Raw genomic sequence first — 22651 nt, 5'->3', positions numbered from 1 at the left:
ACATTCTATTTTTAAAAACCGGAAGATATTTATGGGTTTACTTATGTTGAGTGTTTAAGGGCAGACCTTTGAATTTCAACAGTGATTAACACTGAGGTTTAATACATGGAAGTTGAAAGAACAGATGAATGAAATCAGTCTCCTTTTATTACTAAATTCTGATTACAATGACAATTAGCAAATTTTTATTATTTCATTTTTATAGAAATAAGGCTGTTTTAAAATTTTCTCTATAACCCCACAATTGTTTTTAGCAAAACCTTTTAATCCTTTTAATATGAAAAGGCACCCTATGCCTTTAGTGATTATATTCACAAACATTTCTACCTGCCAAAATGAAATATCTAGTTTGGTCTTTCCAAGGAAAAATATGCTTAATGAAGAAGTGTTTCAACATCAAGCTAATGTGTGCATTTTTATACAATTTCTACCCTTATTTCATTGCAACAAATTAGAGGGAAAGTCTATTTTTATCAATGCCAAAATTTTTGGTTTTGTTTTTTGTCTTTGAAAGTATCTTGATATGGCTCATTTTTAAAGGCAATTTTGTGATGATTTTCAGAAAACTTAGGCTACCTTTGAGAAGTTGATCTGTTGTTATCTGTTTTACTATCATAATTTTATCAATTGGAATCTCTAAGTGATAAGCAGAAGCATTAGTTATAAGCTTTTGTATTGAGTCCCTTTTTTCCACATGAATATAGTTCATACAAGTAAGAATAATTTTCATGATTTGATAGGAGAAAAAGGTTTGGAGAAATTTTTATTATTATATTTAACTTGTGTCGAAAGGGTTTCCTGCTTATCTATGTTGAGATAAATAAGTTCATAAAGATTGTCCAAAGCTATTTCTTTGAAAAACATCCAAAATGTCATGTATCACTGAAGCCAAAACAAAATGGCAGACCAGAATTAAAATATGGTATAGAATCAAGTTGGTGGTATATGGATTCTCAGTCCTCAGACAGAATCAGCAGTGAAACACTACTTTGGCTGCCTGGAAATAATGACTTGCATTTAACTTAAGGTGGTGTTTTGAAAGTTATCTGGAAAGTGGCTAAAAAATCCTCAGAGGACTTTTTAAATCACAAGGTCCTCAAAGTGAGAATTAAAAAACCCCAAATCAATGGTATAAAAATCCAAGAGCACTGAAATCAGAAAAGCGGAAGTCATTTTAATGACTGTGGAATATTCCACATTAAGGATATCACATAATTTATTTAACCAGTGCCCTATTGATATTGTTAGACATTAAAATTGTTTTTGGCTATTCTGAACAAGGCTGAGATGAATGCATTTTATTTTTTTATTTTACTATTTTTAAGTAGGCTCCTTGCCCAACGGGGAGTCCCACACGGGGGCTCAAACTCACGACCCTGAGATTGAGACCTGAGCTGAGATCAAGTCAGACACTTAACCAACTGAGCCACCCAGGTGTCCCAAGATGAATTCATTTTAAAACATTAATATACACACTTTTTAAGAACACATGGCTCTTTAAGGTCACCATAAATTGCCCCTATCAGCACTATTGCCTTTTTCCTAACCATGGGTTTTTTAAGTCATTGGGTATTTTTTCTTGTTTTGATATGTGCTGCTTACCTGATGGAGAATCAATGTTAGAGTAAATCAATGGTTATTCCCACCCCCTTCTTAGTTTCAGTCATGTGATGCTGAGTCTTCTCTCCTGAAGATAACAACATGAATGGAGTGTTATCTTGGAGAAAGTCAGAACTCACGGATTCATGATGACATGAGTCTTATTCCATAAAATCCAACATGCTCCACTTTGGCCCCATGGCTAATACTTAGTTGAATAAAAGTGGAGTGCTGTCATCTCAGTTCTTTCTTTTTTGTGGGTATTATAAAGGATCAAATGGAATAAAGTATAGATTTCTTCCTCCCAGTCAGGTTTTAATTCTGGACTGAAGCAGGAATAGGAATGTATTAGGAAAATTTGGTTTCATAAAGAGAAAACCTCCTCAGTCACCAAGAGTTTTAATTTTAAAAGATGGTGTGGGAAGGGAAAGGTTGTAAGCCTTGCTTGTAGACTGCAGTAAGGGGTGTGCAATGCAGCCACGGCAAAGAAGGGGACTTTGTGTGGAAAGTGAGGTGTTGGTGAGAAGACTGATAAGGGTAGATTAGAATGTTCTGCACCTGCTTACACTTGAAATTCAAACAGATGAAGCTGAGGTCATAATCTTTTCATAGGGAAGGATGCTGGAGAAATAGGTTTAGGAGTACATGGATTTTCCATCTGAGGTATGTAGAGGTGAATAGGTGATAAAATTATCCATCCAAGTATTTTTTTTTTTATTTAAAGCACACAATTATTCTCACTCAGCAAGTTCTAGTCACCTCGAGGTAGGTATCAATATAAAAAAGTTGGGACTATTTTAATATATTTTTTTAAATTTTATTTATTTATTCATGAGAGACAGAGAGAGAGAGAGAGAGAGGCAGAGGGAGAAGCAGGCTCCCAAGGAGCAGGGAGCCCGATGCAGGACTCGATCCCAGGACCCTGAGATCATGACCTGAGCCAAAGGCAGACGCTTAACCATCTGAGCCACCCAGGCGCCCAAAAGTTGGGACTATTTTAAAAAAGAAAACTAAAATGTATAAATCCTCAATGAATCATGGAACACTACATCAAAAACTAATGATGTAATGTATGGTGATTAACATAACATAATAAAAAAATAAAATGTATAAATCCTCAGAATCATTTCTTTTTTTAAATTTTATTTTATTATGTTATGTTAAGCACCATATATTACATCATTAGTTTTTGATGTAGTGTTCCATGATTCACTTTTTGCGGGTATCATTTCTGAACTTTTCGAAGCTGCTTGTCCTGGAATGATGCTGTCATTGCTCAAAGCACTTCAGAATTTCTTTCACTGACTTTAAAGTATTAATTACTTCTACTTTTCCCATTAACTTCCTTTATCCTCCCTTCCTTCTGCCTCCTGGTGCAGGTACATAGGCTTGTGCTTAAACCCAAGGTTGGACCTGGGTCGGTGCTAAAGACAGAGTCCTGAAGCAGAGAGGTTGTGAAGGATGCTGCCACACTTCTTTTGTGGTGGGACTGGGAGCCTTCTGTGGTAAGTGTCAGAGTAGACTGATTGATGCAATTTAATGTGAGTGCTGCCTCCCTGCAATATGTTGACTCTAAGTGTGTAGCTGGCGGAACAACAAAAATACAAATCAACGGAAGTCAAATTTTCAGGTGTCCAGAGGACTGCCTAAATCTAGAACGTTCTCTTATATTAATACTTATATAAATATACTTATATAAATACTTCATCCCTTGTGGATCCTGAATGAGTTAAAGCAACTGAATTACTTTCTGTATAAGCATAGCAGGTGTTTTATATATCGTGTGTGGAAATAAATCAGGATTATAGTAGTTACTAGTAGGATAATAAAAATAATTGCTGACAATTAGTCTCTTGGGGCAGTTGTGTAATTAGTGTTTTTAATATTTATTTGTAATTTTGTGATGATAGGGACTCCAATCCAATAGGCCAGAGAAATATTGTAGTCCTCCTCAGGGTCCTGTTTGGACAGGAAGAAAAAAGATCCTGTGTAGGATGTTTGTTTGTTTCCTTTTAATTTCCATAGCAGTTTTGCTCTTACGAAGATACAGATTTTTTTTAACTCCTACTGACTCTCACAAAGAGATATTTATTGCATTGTTCTTTTTATGTTCTGAACTTCAACTCCAACTATATCTTTGAATTATTATAACAGTATTTTATAGATTCTAATACTCTCATAAGTGGCTTCTAGACTAAGACCTAGAGGGATACTTTTTCCTTTATATTTTTTTGATTGTGAAGTAGATAATAGAAATAAAATGCATACATATTCAATTTAAACAGTGTACCTTGGCCAAACTTTCAAGTGTTTATAAAAATAAATTCTTGGTGACAAACATCTTTTTCTCAGTCATCAAAAGGAGAAACTATAACAGTTCATTATGATGTATCTCAACTTGGAAGCTGTAGTCTGTATGCAATGAAAAAAAAATCTGAATTTTATTCACTTAGAAAAGAAATGCTCTCTAGTTTAATAGGTTAAATTTTGTCATATTTTTATGAAATACCATCATGATTCTGATTACTGTTACATTAAGTGATAAAACTATGTTCCTTTCCTCTTTAGTACTTCTGAAATGCATCTCATTTAATTGCCATGAAGAAGAAATTAATGGCATCTAGATACTTGAGGAGAAAATGTTAAAGTTTAGATTTCCTAAAAGGGGGGGGGGCTCAATTTATGCAAAACCTGTTCTTTACACACAATCACACTGGTATTATTTAAAATGGTTTCCCTTAACTGAAATGACAAATTTAAAATTGTATATGTTTTCACAGCATGGTCACGCAATTCAGCAAACTTAATATGCAGGAAATACAGCATGATCAGAAAATTAACTCTTGGTGGGTATATTTAAATGGGAAGTTAATAAAATGTATGTGCACTTGTGTTATTACAATGACACTACAGAAAATTAGTTTAATCCATTGATTGACAATTTCTTATACATATGATAGGGCTTTAAAGCTTATAGATATAGATGTCAATTTAGAGATAGAGCTATAGATGATGCTATTAAAGCCTGTGTTCCAATATAATTTCTCAGGAAGGAAGAGCTCCATGCAACACTAATGAGTAAAAGTAGACGGGGGTGTCAAAGAATACAATGCACTTCGATGACGTGACTTCGATGTTAATGAGGCCTTCTGCAAATGTTCACAGCATGTTTTCTTCAAGACAAGAGATATATCGCTTCTGATTATTACTGCTAAGGCAAGCACAAAGTCTAATGATGCGGTTTGAAAACTGACAGAGTACCTCACTTGGAAAAAACTCAGGATACAAATAAGGTTGAAAATAGCTATTAACATTGGAAAATGTTTCGAATGGCTACTTCAGGAGCCACTGCCATGTCTATATAATGGCCTTGGAACTTGGCTTAGAATGCCAGATATATATCTACATGATCATGTGATATCTAGTAAGGTGGACAGTATATTCCAGATTATTATTAGAGAGATAAGCATGAGGGCAGCATGATGTAATAAGAGAACTAAAATCTTTCCAATCCCTATTTAATGTTCAGGATTTATGTGATTTAAGATAAACCATTTCAAAATCATTTTGAAATCTTTAAATGAGGACCTAAGTGTAGAAGATTTCCAAAATTCCTTTCACCTATAACAAAGAAAACACAAAGACTGTATTTTATGTCTCAGAATGTCTCTATATTTTCCCCCTGGAAAGCATTTGGAGTATACTACAAAAAGAAATAAAGTGGGGCGCCTGGGTGGTTCAGTCGTTTAAGTGTCTACCTTCGGCTCAGGTCATGGTCCCAGGGTCCTGGGATCAAGCCCCGCATCAGGCTCCCTGCTCAAAGGGGAGTCTGCTTCTCCCTCACCCTCTCCCTCTGCCTCTGCCCACAACTCATGCTCTCTCTCAAATAAATAAATAAAATCTTTAAAAAAAAAAAAAAGAAAAGTTAAAAAGGATGGTTAAATATTTTTCTTGGTGTAAGATATAAATCATAAGTGACATTCTAAGATAACACTATATCAATTTTACTTTTTTGGAAATTTTGCTGTAATCCTTCCAAATCCCGCAAAATATATTTTCATCACAGGCACTGATCATGCTAAATTAATTCTTGACGAAGAGACCCAAAGGGAATTTCAGTAGGATAAAACTTCTATTTACCCTGAGAAGTACTACCCAATTTTATTTTCAGCTAAGCAAACTAATTGGACACACTCAAACAAAGGACTTTGCTAGTGGTTGTGTTTTAAAGGGTTTATAAATCAAAATAATTTAAACGCATGCAACTCCAAACAAATAAAACAACCTAAATGTCAGTGCAGCAGAGGCTCAAAATCACTTATATCTCATTTAAAATTCCAAGAGGTAGGAGATATCCTTTCCACTTGAATTAAAGACATTCTACGATGCCACAAAGCTACATTTGAGTAATAATAAAACTTCTCAGAACCTAATTTATATGCTAATATATTCTGAACAGTTTTTAATATGCTTTCCTTGTAGGCATCACATACCAAAGCAAGTATTTTTGAAAAACTCGACAGTTTACAAATGATTTTTGAGTAAAAAATGCTTTGTCAGAAAAAAGTTCAAAACAACAAAAATCTCAAAACCAAAACAAAATAAAAGCAAAATATGGGATAGGCTGATGTAGTTGTGCTTCATGTTTCCTTCAAAAATCAAGACTTATGGAATAATAGAGTCTTTAGCCAACAGACCTAGAAATATGTCAAAGAATAAAAGAACGTAGAAATCCAAAGTAAAAATATTATTTTATTTATCTTATTTTTGACTGGTAATTTAAATAGCTTAGCAATGCTTCATTAAAAACTGCTACTCTTTAAAAAACAAACACAAAACTGCTACTCTTCGATTTGCTTCCAGCCAAGATAGATTGAACAGGAAGCAGATCTATTCTCCCATCTGAAACAACAAATAACTGGACAAAATATATGAAACAATAAACATCAGGTAATGAAGAACAATGATTAATGAGTGATAAGAATCAGACAAAGTGAATCCTATGACTGCCCTATACAGAACTGATAGACTATGGTGCAAGCAGAAGAAAGATAGAGCCTGGTAGAAAATCTCAGTTGAGGAGATGGAGTGGAGTAGAGTTTAAGGACTCCAAAGCAGCTAGAGTGTGCAGTGTAGAATATAAGCGAAGACAGAGTTGCAGAGATCTGCAGAGAGTCTCCCTAGTGTATTTAGCAATGCACTAATCAGGACATGAATGTACAGTAGTTACTGCACAAGAATTGGGAAAGAACCAGAGAGATGAACTGAAGGTCACAGTACCCAGATCACACAAGACTTGGAAAACCTCATAATTCATGGAGCATTGGACAGAGTACTCAGAAAACTCTTGCCTTGGAAGTGAGAAATAATTAGCCCTATATGAAACACTGCTTTGGTCTCTCCGTTAAGCTTAAAAGCAAGACCAAAAAAGGGTTAAACTCTCTCCAAATAACTACATCCCAAACAAGCTCAAGAATATTTATAGAAATATAAAAATATCCAACAAATTTTGTATTTGTCTAAGAATTTTAGCTATCAAAGTAAAATTCCAAATGTCTGACACCCAATCAGATTACCAGACATAGAGAGAAGCAGAAAAATGACGTGTAATGAGGAGAAAAAAACCAGTCAAAACCAACCAAGAACTGACATAGATGTTAGCATTAGCAGACAATGACATTAAAACACCTATGATAACTGGGTTTCATATATTCAAAACATTAACTAGAGATGTGGAAAATATTTTTTCAAAGACTCAAGTTGAACTTACAGAGATGAAAAGTACAATGGTTGAGATACAAATTACACTGAATATGACTGAAGGCAGATTAGACATTGTGGAAGAAATGATTAGTGAATGTGAAGACAGAATAGAAACTATTACAAAATGAAACACAAATAAAAATAAATAAAAAACTCTAAAAAAGCTGTGTAACACCTTATATATTTGCACATAAATAAGGAGTCTTATATACATACATAAGGTGTTGGACTGGAGTCTTTAAAGGAGAGGAGGAGAAATGAAAATATTTGAAGAAACATTAGCCAGACAATGCTTAAATTTTATAGAAACTATAAACTCACAGATCCAAGATCAATGAACCACAAGACATGAAAAATGAAGAAAACGACATAAAAGCATGTCACAATTAAATTGCTCAAAACCAGTGACAAAGAGAAAATCTTTTTTTTTTTTTTTTATGGAGCAATTGGTGTGGAATCATCAAATGTTTTTTTTTTTATTCTTATGTTAATCCCCATACATTACATCATTAGTTTTAGATGAAGTGCTCCATGATTCATTGTTTGTGCATAACACCCAGTGCTCCATGCAGAATGTGCCCTCCTCAATACCCACCACCAGGCTAACCCATCCTCCCACCCCCCTCCCCTCTAGAACCCTGTTTGTTTTTCAGAGTCCATCGTCTCTCATGGTTCGTCTACCCCTCTGATTTCCCCCGCTTCATTCTTCCCCTCCCGCTACCTTCTTCTTCTTCTTTTTTTTTTTTCTTAACATATATTGCATTATTTGTTTCAGAGGTACAGATCTGAGATTCAACAGTCTTGCACAATTCACAGCGCTTACCAGAGCACATCCCCTCCCCAGTGTCTATCACCCAGTCACCCCATCCCTCCCACCCCACCCCCCACTCCAGCAACCCTCAGTTTGTTTCCTGCAATTAAGAATTCCTCATATCAGTGAGATCATATGATACATGTCTTTCTCTGTTTGACTTATTTCACTCAACATAATACCCTCCAGTTCCATCCACGTCGTTGCAAATGGCAAGATCTCATTCCAAAGAGAAAATCTTAAAAGCAACAGTTCACATTACATATAGAAGGATAAATAGGAGTTTCAGCAGATTTATCCTTAGAAACAATGCAAACAAAAGGACAGCAAACATCTTTAAAGTTCCTAAAGGAAAAACTAGAATACTACAGTTGGAGGAAATAGCTTTCAAAAAATGAAGGTGAAATAGACTTTTTCAGAAGTACAAAAGGTGAAAAGAATTCATGTTTAGCAGACCCACACTACAATAAATGTTAAAAGAAGTCCTTCAGGCAAAATAAAATTGATACCAGATGGAAATATGCATATACAAAAAGGAACAAAAAGCACTAGAAATGATAACTGCTTTGAGCACCAACTATGCAAACCCAGTCTGATTTCTCAGTTGGAATGAGGGGAAGATTATAGTGAAGAGAGTTCTCCAAGGTTTGGACTGTTGTGAAAAAAGCTTTATTCATTTAAACACCATTGAACATCTGCTTTAAACATTCTTATAAATCTCTTTTTTTGTGAATTTAATATGTAAGTCTCTGAGGCTACAGAAAATTTGTTGTCATTTGTAGTTGTAAATATGTTCTACTCTGAATTTACACTGACCACATCCTTCCTGGTAGTAAAAGACTAATTCATGTCCCGAAATCCCTTCTTTAAATCAACAATTTTGGTAACAAGACACAATGGAGTAAGATGGGCCAAATCACAAAGAAAAGCAATTCCTTTCTATAAGATTGCAATCTCAAACTTGGAGCTGACCCTCTGTGCATCTCATTTCTTTCCTCTATGAAACCCCCTCATTGCTTATATCTAGGGGCACATTCCCTTCTGGATTCTCTCTGCTGTGACATCCTGAATGAAGAAACATTCCCTTGCAAGGACAAAACAAACAAAATAAAACAAAATTCATATATTTTCTAATGGGAAAAATTATAGAATAAAAACTATTTGCATAAATATAACAATTTAATATCTGCTTGTAGGTCATTCTATTAATTCTGAGTAGTGAATAATTTTTTTAAGATTTTATTTATTTATTTGAGAGAGTGCGAGAGAGAGAGAAAGAGCATGAGCAGTGGGAGAGGAGCAGAGGGAGAAGTAGACTCACGGCTGAACGGGGAGCGCGAGCTGGGGCTCGATCCCAGGACTCTGGGATCATGACCTGAACTGAAGGCAGATGCTTAACCTACTGAGCCACCCAGGTGCGGTGTAGTGAATAATTTTAGTTCAGATGCTGATTTTCCTAATTTCCTTACTACCTTATGCAAATTTCTCAAGAGTGGACGTTCTCTGTAATGACCAGCCCACTGGACTCAACTTGCTTTCCTATTTGAGTATCACTGTTTTTAAATTCTGTGGGCACCAAACTTTCCTGAATCTCCTTCCTTTTAACTCTAAAACATATTAAAAAATACTACTTAGGACTGAGCTCTTTTCCCACAGTTCATATTATTGGTTAGTGTTCTGCATGATTCCATCATTTAATCACTGTTCACATATGTACACTTTCCCTTGGAAATATCAACCACTCCCACATTTCTAGGTAGGACATAAAATCTGATGACTCATGAATGTGCATGTCCCCAAAGTTTCAGATCAACATATACAACAACCTGCACGTTTTAAAAAGGATACTCCATAGGCATTTTATTAACATGTCCAAAATAAAAGTAACCATATTCATCCCTGAAACTTGTCTCTTTTTGTTATTTAAGGTAATGTGTAGCACAAGCATTACCCAAGACTCCCTAGTTAGAAACTTGTTAGTCATTTATGGACGCTTCCCAAATTCCCAACATAAAAAAAAAAAAATGTTCTGCTAGCTTTCACACCTAAGTATATCTTGAAATCATCCTTTTTTCTTTATACCACTTCCCTAGTTTGTCCCTTCAACATCTTTTATGTGAACTTTACGAGCCCTAACTGGTTTGCCAATCCAGGTTTACCTCTTTGAGCCAGCAACGTGACCGCTGTACCGCATCATCCCCAGAGAAAATCTTCCAGTGACCCCCCTGTTACCCAAGCACCATATGTTCCTTAACCTTAGTTCACACCAGTCTGATTTCTCTTTATGTACCAAATTGTAGATAAAAGTTTTTCTGTTTCTCAGGCAAATCCTATGGCATATGATGTCGATGTCTTTGTTCACTCTAAACTCTGCTTCAATATTAATGTTAGCTCTTTCTCTACTTTGCAATCCCTCTCCTTGGTTCAGGTTTCACCTCATACAATAAGTTTTTCTTGACTTTGTTCCATACTCTTCTAGTTGGTTGGGCGTTATCACAGAACCTTGTGCATACCTCTATTACTGCAATTTTTACAGTATGCGATGTAAGTGTTTACATGTATATTTCTACCAAGATGAGGTAGACAATCATTTTTAGATCTTCAACCTAACAATGTTTCTGGCACACAAGAGTAGCTCAAAAATATTTATTGAACTGTTACTATGATAATAAGTGATTGTCTTGAAAGTGCTCAATTATTAAATTGATGTCTATGGCAATAAAGGAGTATCCTAAAGAAAACAGTAATATAACTATTTTTTTAAGTACCTAGTGTATATATATTTGACTTAATAATTTTGTGTCGGTGAGGCAGTCACATAGGAAACAAAAATATATCTTGAAGTACATTGAAGAAATCACTGGTAGAAAAAAAATACCCAACCTGAGTACATAAAATACACATACTTCACTAAAACTACATTATTTTCTCCGCTGAAATAGTTTCATGAAATATTGTCTCAAGCCATAGTGGCCATTTTTATAGTCATTAAAATTTCTGTTATATATTTGCAGCTTTCTTAATTCAATTTAGCCTTACTCTTCTATATCAAAACAAAGAAAAATAGCTTCTTCAAAATTCTCTTTGCTCATCAAAGTGATAAGTTATTAAAATGACATTACCTCAAAGAGACATATTTTGCTAAAGCATGTAAAATTCCATCAAGTAAAATTTGAACAGATTAATTGAGAATCGACTATCCAGTTTCCATTATTATAAGAACCTATGTTATTTATCTTCAGGAAACAAAATATACACATGTGATTTTATAGAAATAGATTATATTTTCTCCTAGCAAATCATTTGCATTTTGAAAGACTATTATTCAAACATGTTATTTGATAAGAATTAATAAAGAAAAGGGACATTTTCTCTTTATAAAACAGCTTTGGAACTAAAGAAAAACTTAATACTGTCGTTTTTGTGATGCTCATATATATCACAGAATTTCTGAACCTTCATATTCCTATGTTTGCTCAAGGTCTGCCTTTAACTTTATGCTCATGTGCTGCAGTCTCTTCACAGAAATGATTGTTCTTTTCTTACCTGGAATGAAGTGATTGGATATATATTAACATGAGCCTCATTCCACCGCTGTCCTTTATTCCCACTTGAAGACCACAGTGGATTCTCTATCGTTGTCTGCCCTTTCAAACGCAGATAAACATTTAGAACACCTAAAAATAACAATGACATTTTATTTTGTATATTTGTTTTTGTTTCACATTTGTTTCTCCTTCACCTAACACTTGTAAACTGTTAAAAATAAAATTTCTCAGGACACTAGTGTCTCCTCCTTTCTTCCCCTCTCATTTCTAATCTTGCTTTTATGACATTTGGCAGGCCTCCAAAGACGATTGTGTCCTAATCCCTAGAATCTGTGAGTGTTATTTCACATGATAAAAGCGGCTTTGCAGATGTGACCAAATTAAGGATCTTGAGATGGGGGCGAATTATTCTAGATTATTTTGGTGGGTCTTAAACGTAACCTCATGTATCTTTATAAATGGAGGCAGGAGATTTGATACAGGAGAGAAGAAGGTCATGTGAAAGAAAAAAAAGATACTATGTGGCTGGTTTTGAAGATGGAGAAAGAAGCCACAAGCCAAATATAGGCAGCCTCTAGAAGCTAGGAATGTGTTCTCCCCTAGAGCCTTCAGAAGGAACTAGCTCTGCCGACATCTTGATTTTTAGCCCCATGATACTCATTTTGGATTTGTCTTCTAGAACTGTAAGATAATGCATTTGTGTTGTTTTAAGCCACACAGCTTGTGGTAACTTGTTACAACACTGACAGGAAACTAATATAGCCTGTGTGTGTATTGAGTGGCTTGTGCAAAGTCTGACTCTAAATGCCTTGTCTTACATTACCAATTAGCATCTCTTTTTCAATTTACTTTTTATCCAAGTCTCATTTCTCTTCTAAAAGAACTATTTGAAGATAAAATGAGAATAAGTTTGTCTCATGATTTGATATATCTCAAAAGTTTCATGTTCTGAACATAGTAAAAATAGTAGTGATGCTGATGATATTAATACAACTAATATATGTTGAACACGTACTCCAGATAAGGAATTAATCTTCTCAGCAATCCTATGAAGTACTATTATAGAGAAAACTTCGAGTGGTTAAGTAATTTGCCCAGTTCATACAGTAAGTAAATATCAGAGGCAAAATCTGAACGCACAGAGTTTCAAAGTTGGCTATATTGATCACTAAGCAATCAGTATTTTGATTCACTTAAAAAAACAATTTTATTGAGGTATAACTTACATGCAATAAAATTCTCTCATTTTAAATATACAGGTCAATAAACTTTTAATTGATATATACTGCAGTGTGAGCACTATGCAATCAAGATACAGAACATTTCCATCTTCCCAGAAAGCTCCCTCACTTTCCTTTGCAGTTAATCGTCAGAGCACTTGAGCCCTTGTTCCTGTGCCAAGCAACTACTGATAAGACTGATGATTTTTGCCTTTTCTAGAATTTCCCATTAATGAAATTATGCAGTAAATATTTTTTGTGTGTCCGGCTACTTTTCCGCAGCGTGATTTGTTATATTCATCGATGTTACTGTGTTCATCTTTTTAATTTTAGTATTTAGTTCATTTATAGTTACTGTAGTTTTTGGTATGTTTGGACTTAAGTCTACCATCCTCTTTGTTCTCTCCTTGTCCCTCTGTTTTTCATTCCTTTATGGTTCCTTCCCCTCTTTCTTTTCATTTGATTTTTTTTTTAGGTTTCAATTTATTTCTTGTACTGATTTTCAAATCTCCCTTTTTAATTGTGTTTTAGGGGTTGTTCCAGGGCTAACAAGAGGCACTCATAACTTTTCACAGTCTAATTATAGTCAATATTTTATTCTTCATGCTCACAATTCATACAGCATACGTGTTTTAGGATAACCTCCCTCTTTTCATTTCAAAGCTGATACTTTACATTCTATATCTTACTTCACACACGTAATAATCTTACAACAGTATAATTAATTTACCTGTCCTCTATTTTTAATAGTAATTGTATCTTTTTACCTTTGCCTAAAATGTAAACCTCACCTTACAGTGAATAGTCAGATGTATTTTATACAAATTATGAGAAGAACATACAGTTTTTAAGTTTTCCACTTATGTACCATTTCTGATGGTCTTCATTTCTACCTGTTGGTCTGAGTTATAATCTAGCACCATTTCCCTTTGGCCTTAAGCACATCCTTTAGTACTTTTTGTAGTGGTGATCTGCTGGAGACAAAGTTTCTCAGATTTGTTTATATAAAAATTTCATTTCACTCTCATGTTTTTGTGAGATCTAAAATTCTGCCAGTTTTTCCCCCAAGCACTTTAAAGTTGTTCTATTTTCTTCTCTATAGCATGGTTTCTAATGTGAAGTCAGCCATCATTTTATCTTTATTCCCTTGTATATGTTTTTCTTTCTCCCTCAGGCTGCTTTTGAGAATTTTCCCTTATCTTTGGTTTGCAGTAGTTTGATTATAATGTGCCTAAATAATCTTGATGTAGAGTTTGCTGAACTTCTTTTAGCTTTCCCTTTATTTCTGCCTCATCTCTTTCCTCTACTTTTCAGACTCCAATTATATATATGTTATGCAATTTGAAATTCTACCAGTCACTGAAGCTGTGTTCATTTTCCTCAATCTTTCTCCTTCATTTCTCAGGTTGGAAAATTCTGTCTGTTTTCAGCTATATAACTAATATATATAACAGCTAATAAACTTTTTTTTTTTTTTTTTTTGCCTTCTGCAGTATGTTTTTTAAGCTCCTGCAGTGAATTCTTCATGTCTTGTCTACTACTTTCTGGTACAATTCTTATTTGGCTCTTGTATAATTTCTCTTTCTCTGCTAGACTTCTCCAATCATTAAGACTTTATGTCCTATGATTCTTTTAATATATTTACTCTAATGTCATTGAACATATTTATAATGCCTTTTTAAACGTTTTTATCTGGGCTGCCTGGGTAGCACAGTGGGTTGACCATCCCTCTCTTGGTTTGGGCTCAGGTCATGATCTCAGGGTTGTGAGATCAAGCCCCATATGGGGCTCTGCCCTCAGCACAGAGTCTGCTTGAGACTCTCTTGTATTCTCTTTCTGCCCCTCCCCCACACACACTTGTGCGTGTGCTCTCTCTCTCTCTCTCAAATAAATAAATTTAAAAAAAATAAAAGTTTTTATCTGCTAAGTCTAATGTTTGGTCCTCTTCAGTTTATTTCTATGGGTTGATTTTTACTTTTTCATTGACTGTGGATCACATTTTCTGTTTCTTTGTATATCTAGTGATTTTCATTGAATAATGGGCACTGTGGACATTACACTACGGAGACTTAGATTTATAATCATTCTCAGAAAGCAGTTTCGTTTCAGCAGACTATTCAATTGCTGACTCGTCATGTTAAACTTGTACAGATAGGGTTGGTTTTATGGTGGCAGTGCAGATCTGTGAAAAGTCCAAACTGTCATCCTAAACTCCTTAACTTTGGGGGAATCAACCTCCAAATCTGTCCCCACCATGGATCTTAGTGGGGCTTAGATTTAGGCTTTTAAAGGAAAGGTCTAGAGAGGTCAGTTCTTCAGGGCATCATCCTAACTACTAAGGGAGAGCCTGGCTATTTTTTTTCATGTTGTCAGAGGCTGTTAGGGTATCTCTTCGTTCAAAAATGGCTTAAACTTCAATATTCCCTACGGAATATATCATATAATTGTACATATATAGATATATATATAGATATATATTTAAAAAAAACCTGAAGCAACATACACCAAAATATATAATATTCCCTACGGCTCTTCTCCCAGGACTCTTTGACCTTCCAATCTCTGTTCTGTTGTCAAGTCCAAAAAAGCTGCTATGTTGCCATATTGTGAATCTTGGGTTTTTTGAATCTTATGAGACAGCCTAGTCTTCAGGCAAAGACTCATGTGGAACCCCATAGAAACTTCTAAAGCCAACTCTGCACACCTCCTTTCTTTTACCCTGATTCACAGATTCTAACTAGTTCAGCTGCCCAGTACTCTTCTCTCTGCCTCCTGAACTCAGTGGCACCTCCATGTTCTGCTTGAATTCCAGAGCTCTATGTTAGGGCCAGGAAATTGTTCTCAGGCAGAGAATGACTCCTGTAGAGATTACCTCTATTTTCTCTTATTTTAATCCTCTTTATTCATCCTTAAATAATGCTAAGTAATCTTGTGACAATTCCCTCCAAAACAATTTATGGGGCTTCTTTTATATCCACAGGATAGGAGTGGATTTTGTTAGCTTCTCCTGTAAGATCTAAGGCTGCAGAACAGGTTAATGTGAGAGTCACTACTATACCAAGATTCAGCAATCTGAGAATAGTGGAAAAGCATTCATGTCTTTGAGCCATTTAAGAGTTGAATTTTCTGGGACTTTCCTGCCGTGCTCAGTGATCCATTGTGGTAAGAAGTAGCTTTCCGAATCCATCTTTCTATCTTCCTTTTTAGATACTCAATGTGGCTCAAACTTTTCTTGCTCCATGACCTAAGTGCAAGCAATCTTGCACATTAGAAAGGCAACCTTGTGCCAAAAGGAAAAGCCACTGCAGGACATATTTCTGTGTGATGTAACTGCATTCTATTTTTGAACATAAATCCACAACAGGGAAGGATTCCAAGGAAATCAAGCCCCAATAAATAATAGTGTTAAACATTAAATAAAATTATAATACTTTTTGAGTTCCTTAGTTGTCATTGGACTTACAAAGTGGTATGTAGCATGCACCTTTCTGAAATTATTTGAAGAAATGGTCTGTATGTGCATGAGATAGAAAATAGGCTCCTCATCTATTCCATGGCTTGTGTCTGCCACAGCCAATGGCTGTATTAGTGGTAACTGATGGGGTTGAGGTGTGATAGTCCCTACTGGTTTCTTATCTAACTGAACTGCTTTTACAGAAAGGAAAATATCAGGGTTTTTTTTTTTTTTGTTTTGTTTTTAATTCTTAAATGTAAGACCTAGCTTCTTTTTCTAATAGAAGTCCTTCAATATCTTGCATGAAAAGAATGAATGATGCTTTCTCTAAGCTATTAAGGGAGTTCAAGTTTTTCCATGCTTTAAAAGTTACCAGTAGATGTAAGGTAAATGTAACTGTGAGGTGCTAGTGTAAATCGATGGCAGTGAATGAATTACCATTTTATGTGGAAGTCTTATTTCTCTTGGGTAGCATGACCAATTATTTTAATTGAAGTGACAGGAATCAATCCTGTCATTGAATCAATACATGGAAATTTGTGTCAGATGTTAATAAAAATGACACTCTTTTTAGATTTATTAGTTGTAATTAGGCCAAAAAAGTACTATATACTATGTTTTCAGAATTTACTTAAAGGAGGAAATATGTACTTTAATAAAATACACATTTATATCTATATCTATCTGTATGACTTGCCATTATTATATCAATAATTATAAGTTATTATATCAGGATCAAATATATTTTTTCTCAGGGAATGTTTTCCCTGTGATCATGTTTATATTTTTAATTAATGTTTTATTTTTACATATGTAATAAAAATTCAAACTTGAATTATTTCAATTTATGTTTGTTGAATATATACTATGTGAAAAATATTTGTCCTAGACCTAAAGAAGCCAGGTCTGATTATTCCAGATTTGAATTTGTTTTTGAATAGATTATATGAGCTATAGTCAGTTGTGGCCAGATTTTATTTTAAAAGGCAAGCATTACCTATTTAAAAAGATACTAAATGTATAACTGACTGAAATAAATTCTTTAAAATATATTATAATTTAAACATCTTACTCTTATGCATATAGTATTAATTATACTCCATTATCCATGAATCCAAACTATTGATGCACTGGTCTATTTTATGACAAAAGCAATATTAACAGACAAATGATTTTAGAACTTTTTTAAAGCAAGTTTCCAGTTATTTAAGTTTATAAGAGAGAATTCAATGACAACAGTTATATAAACTTATGTTCAGGTCATTTAGGTCAACAAAATTAGAACTTGTGAAACAGAATAAAGCAATTGAAGAGAAGTTAGATTCAGCAAAGCTGATTCAGCACATTATTATAGTATTATAGTAAGAAAATTCCAAAGTGAGTATGATGGATTGTGTTAATACCTTTAAAAATTATTTTAAGTCCTTAGAGGCACTGTGTTTATGCTTGAGTAGGCACCAGGTATCAATAGGTAAGAATTTAATCATCCCCAAGGATTTTCAAATACTATATAGTTCCATGATACAAGTCTGAGGTTGCTAAGCAAAACTTAACTGTCTTTTTCTTCTCTTTGGTTTCCTAATTCTCATCTTTTGATCACCACCCCTTCAAGAGTCAGGTGCAAGAGCTCGAAAGAACTGACCTCATGTTAGGGACCATGGTCAGAAAGGCTAACTGACCTAAGTGCTGTATTTATTTATTTATTTATTTATTTATTTATTTATTAAAGATTTTATTTATTTATTTGTGAGAGAGAATGAGAGACAGAGAGCACGAGAGGGAGGAGGGTCAGAGGGAGAAGCAGACTCCCTGCCGAGCAGGGAGTCCGATGCGGGACTCGATCCCGGGACTCCAGGATCATGACCTGAGCCGAAGGCAGTCACTTAACCGACTGAGCCACCCAGGCGCCCCAGTGCTGTATTTATTATCTCATGAGCAGTGACCAAGGTTTTGGAGTTACTTATGGCATTGTGAAATCACATGATTTCATAGAAATTACTGTATAAATATAATTTGCATCAATATCATTTATAATTATTATTACCTAGTTCTCTTCTTTCACTAAGTCATTAATATAATTTTACTTTTAACTATTTACTATAAATATATATTTTATATAAATAACTGAAATATATGTCCTAAAATATGTATACATATTTCCTACGGATACTTGAAATTACCAAGTTCATAGAAATTAATTTGTAATTTGGTTTACTCTAAGGCATAGGGATCACTTGCCCATAAATCACATTTTTATTCTAATCAGTAATACAGAGATTAATTTGTGTTTCACATTTCATGGAAGATGAGGATGTGCCCAAATTATCTAGCTTCAGGCAAGAGCTATGTATACTGATAGGTAATTGTTAGCATCATTTGTTTTGTACACACAGACAAAAATGGGAAATTATAAAAACATTATTTTCTGCTTGAATAGAAATGGCTGCATGTATCCACTGTTACTATTTTTTCAATATATAATTGCAATGATATCTTAAATAAAAAATGTCCGTTCATTTTCTCTAGTCATTACCATGCCTTCTTGTATCCAGTTGAATCTCCACATTAGTGTCCAATGAATTTTCCTAAAACATAGCCTTCATCAGGCTTTCTATTTCTCTGATATATGTCAGATCCCTTACGTAGACCCTGACACTCTTTGGCTCGACCACTTCCCTTTCTCTGCTGTAAGAGCACTATTCTCCATTCTAACATGTGGCTCTTTTTCTCACATTCTGTAACCTTTGCTTTCTGCTTAATACTTACTTGTTTGGATGGTTTACATTTTTTCTCTTCCACAGAAACTTTATTTTAACTTTGCTGTTTTCAGGTTCTCTCCGTTGTTCACCCATAGCACAGGCTTGTCATGCATTCTGATGAATATTACTTTCTGATTTTTATTTTATTCAGTAATTTATTATCCTAAATATGATGACAAACTATTTGATGGATAGGACCTTTTACTACAATTCTTTCTTATTTTCTATAGAACCCTATATACCACTAGGCACATAGCATGTGCATTTCATTCTGTTGAACAAAAATGAGTGAATTTAAGACCTAAGGGTAAAAATACTCATCACAATAAATCTATACTTTCAGTGAAGTTAGCTTAAAAAGTTTGGTACATTGGGTGAGAAACAAAAGCAAGTCAATGCATTTGCTTACCATTAATTCAACTGATGAAATATTTTTTATTTGTTACACTAAGAATTAGACTTGTATATTTTGAAATACCAGCCTTTCTCAGTCATATCATTAATTTTATTTAAATATCTCAGCTTCTACTATACATTGTTTGAGTAATAAATAAATAGGAGTAGAATAAATTTAGGGATTGTTGGTGGTTCAAAACACAGACTTAAAATGTAAGTGCACTAGGGACGCCGGGGTGGCTCAGTCGGTTAAGTGACTGCCTTCAGCTCAGGTCATGATCCTGGCGTCCCAGGGTGAGTCCCGCATCAGGCTCCCTGCTTAGTGGGGAGTCTGCTTCTCCCTCTGACACTCCCCTCTCTCATGCTCTCTCTCTCTCTCACTCTCTCACCCTCAAATAAGTTTCTCAGCAAATGCAAGTGGGCTTTTTTTGTTGTTGTTCAACCCATGCTTTCTAATTACTGATTTGAATGGTTCTGTAGATTAAAAATAAAGTTCTTAATTGAGTAAAAAAAAGTAATAAAAAAATAAAATCTAAAAGGTAAGTGCACTAGATATTGCATATGGTCTTATTAGAGGGTCTGTGACAGGTGTGTGTAATAACAGATTTCAGTAAGTGGTTATAAATCATGGCTAGGTTCTATCCACCCCCCCCTTGAAAAAAAAAATACATCTTAATTCAACAAAGCAGCTTCCTCAACGAATGTCTTCCACCTATAGCATTATTTTCACACTGATTGACATTGGCATTATCAGTATTAAATACAAACAGGACTTTACTGAAAACAAGCTCAAACTGTCTTTCCTATAATGTCTAACTCCAAGGGAAAAAAATGTGAGCAGATTTCCTACTTGAGGAATATACTTGAGATACAAGCAAGAATCTTTAATTTTTTTACTCAAACAGAAGAGAAATACGGTCTTTAACCAAACTGAGAATAAAAATCAGACCATAGAATCATGCAAAATGTTGTCACCATTGCCTTCTCTACATCTTGTATAAAACCACTGAATTTTAAAAATTTTGAATGCCAGCACTGAGAAAGTTTTAATACACTCTTGCTAAAAGGTAATGTGAGATACCTTATTAAGAAAAATTTAATTAGAGGTTAATTCCAGATTCGTTAAATTCTATTTCTGTATTCCATTAGTCAATCATAAAGTGACATATCTGGACCATGATACTACAGCTCAAAACATGAACTGCAATATATTATGGTCTGTCAGTATATATAATTTTTATTTGAACAAGTTTTATATCTTTCTGAAAGTACCAAGTGAAAATATTTCCCATTATACTACTAAGGGTACTTTTATAAACATAAATTTCTCTTTGAATTAGTCGTTAAGAAATATGTGACACTTTTGCTTTCCTCTATGCTTTAGTTGCCAGAGCACTTAGACGATTCAAGTTAAGTCAATGATTAACTTTCCATTTTTTCCCCAACATATTCTATAAAGTCTTGGTGAAATGACCTTCTGTTTCCAATCTACACCAATACTTTTTTTTTTTTAAGATTTTATTTATTTATTTGAGAGAGAGAGCGCACATGAGAGGGGGGAGGGTCAGAGGGAGAAGCAGACTCCCTGCCGAGCAGGGAGCCCGATGCGGGACTCGATCCCGGGACTCCAGGATCATGACCTGAGCCGAAGGCAGTCGCTTAACCAACTGAGCCACCCAGGCGCCCAACTACACCAATACTTTTAACTCACTTGCTTTGTTTTCACTCAGAAGCTTAAATATCTAGTTTACATTGTTATTTTTAAAAATCTATTGAGCCTTTGTGGTTTCAGAGGATCGAACAGAAAGCAATCATGATTGCTGCTCTCAAGGAGCTTACAGTCTAGCAGAGGTCAGGGTGACAGATACTATGATAGAGATGTGCACCAGGTGTTATGGGAAAAAAAAAGGAACAAGAGGATGGGGAAACATTTCAGCAGGTGCCCTTGAGTTAGCTTCTGAAAGTAGAATATGAGTTACTTAGACGATTTAAGAAGGGAAAAAGTACTTATTCTGTCATGTGATTTAAAAAATATTTATTTGCTTAATAAGTATTTATATAGTGGGCAAATAAATATTTACATTTGCAGGGCAACATGTGATGGGGAGAGACCTTGTTTCATGTAGTTCAGCAGAACAAAGATGGAGCCTCGAAAAAGGCCCCAGATACAAGACAGCTCAATTTGGGCAACTTCATGTGTGGCAGGTATAGACTAGGCAGCTGCCTTAAGGAGAAGCCAGAGAGGCATATGTCCTTGAGGTCCTTATGTTACTGGTTTTAGAGAATGATCTTTACCCCAGAAACTACGGGCCCGAGAGACAGCAAGGAAGTCAGTAAGCAGGGGAATTCAGCAATATACCCAAGAAGTGATTGGCACTGAAACTGAGCATTATATCCTAAAACACATTTCAAGACACTGAGGACTGATATCCTGATCTCCACCTGCTTCAACTCCCTCTGCATCACTGATCAGTCTCTGCTTCCATTTACCACTCTCCTGAAACCATCTACTCTTTGAATACGCAAGAGCTGCATCTATTTTACAGAAAAAAAAATAGATACTGTCAAGAAGGCAACTTCCAAGTCTGCTTGCTATTCTTGCACCTAGGAATGTATCAAAAGCTACGTTCCTACTTAATTCTTTTCTTCCCACCTCAGTGGAAGTGACATTAATTCCCCTCTTCAAGGCTAATTCTCCTACTAGAACTCTCAATTTCCATCTCTTCAAGAAACTTGCTTCGCTTTGGCTTTTGTATCTAAAAACTTACCTTTCTATTAATTTTTTCCTCTTAAAATAGGTACATCTATAACCCACATCTCTCTACTTGATCACTTCTTCCCCACCCTCAAGATTCATGAGAGAACAGATCCTATTAATGGACTCCTTTTCTTTGCTTCCCATTTGTTCCACAGTGAAATTAGCTTTCTTGAGCCACGGCTTTACTGAACCATACCTTTCAAGTTCAATGAATGTATTCGTAAGTGCCTTTTGTATTTTTATCTTTAATTTCCTAGTATGATATGATGATGCTTATATCTCACATTCTTTCTAGAAATAAATGAAGTACATTTTTTACTGAATTTAATAAGCTTTTGTCATA

At 34.8% G+C, this 22651-nt stretch overlaps 1 protein-coding gene across 1 annotated transcript in view; it reads right to left on the bottom strand.

Annotated features, from left to right (window-relative positions):
- MDGA2 (MAM domain containing glycosylphosphatidylinositol anchor 2) overlaps nucleotides 1-22651 on the bottom strand; it is an 802844-nt gene that overhangs the window by 4038 nt on the left and 776155 nt on the right. Inside the window, exon 15 of the mRNA XM_021701373.2 lies at nucleotides 11720-11850. Within this exon, the coding sequence (XP_021557048.2) occupies nucleotides 11720-11850 (131 nt within the window). The remainder of the gene's footprint in view (nucleotides 1-11719; nucleotides 11851-22651) is intronic.

This window comes from Neomonachus schauinslandi, chromosome 9 (genome assembly GCF_002201575.2).
Source record: "Neomonachus schauinslandi chromosome 9, ASM220157v2, whole genome shotgun sequence".
Classification (NCBI taxonomy): Eukaryota; Metazoa; Chordata; class Mammalia; order Carnivora; family Phocidae; genus Neomonachus; species Neomonachus schauinslandi.
The sequence above is the reverse complement of the archived record's forward strand: the minus strand, read 5'-3'. Positions and strand labels throughout refer to the sequence as shown.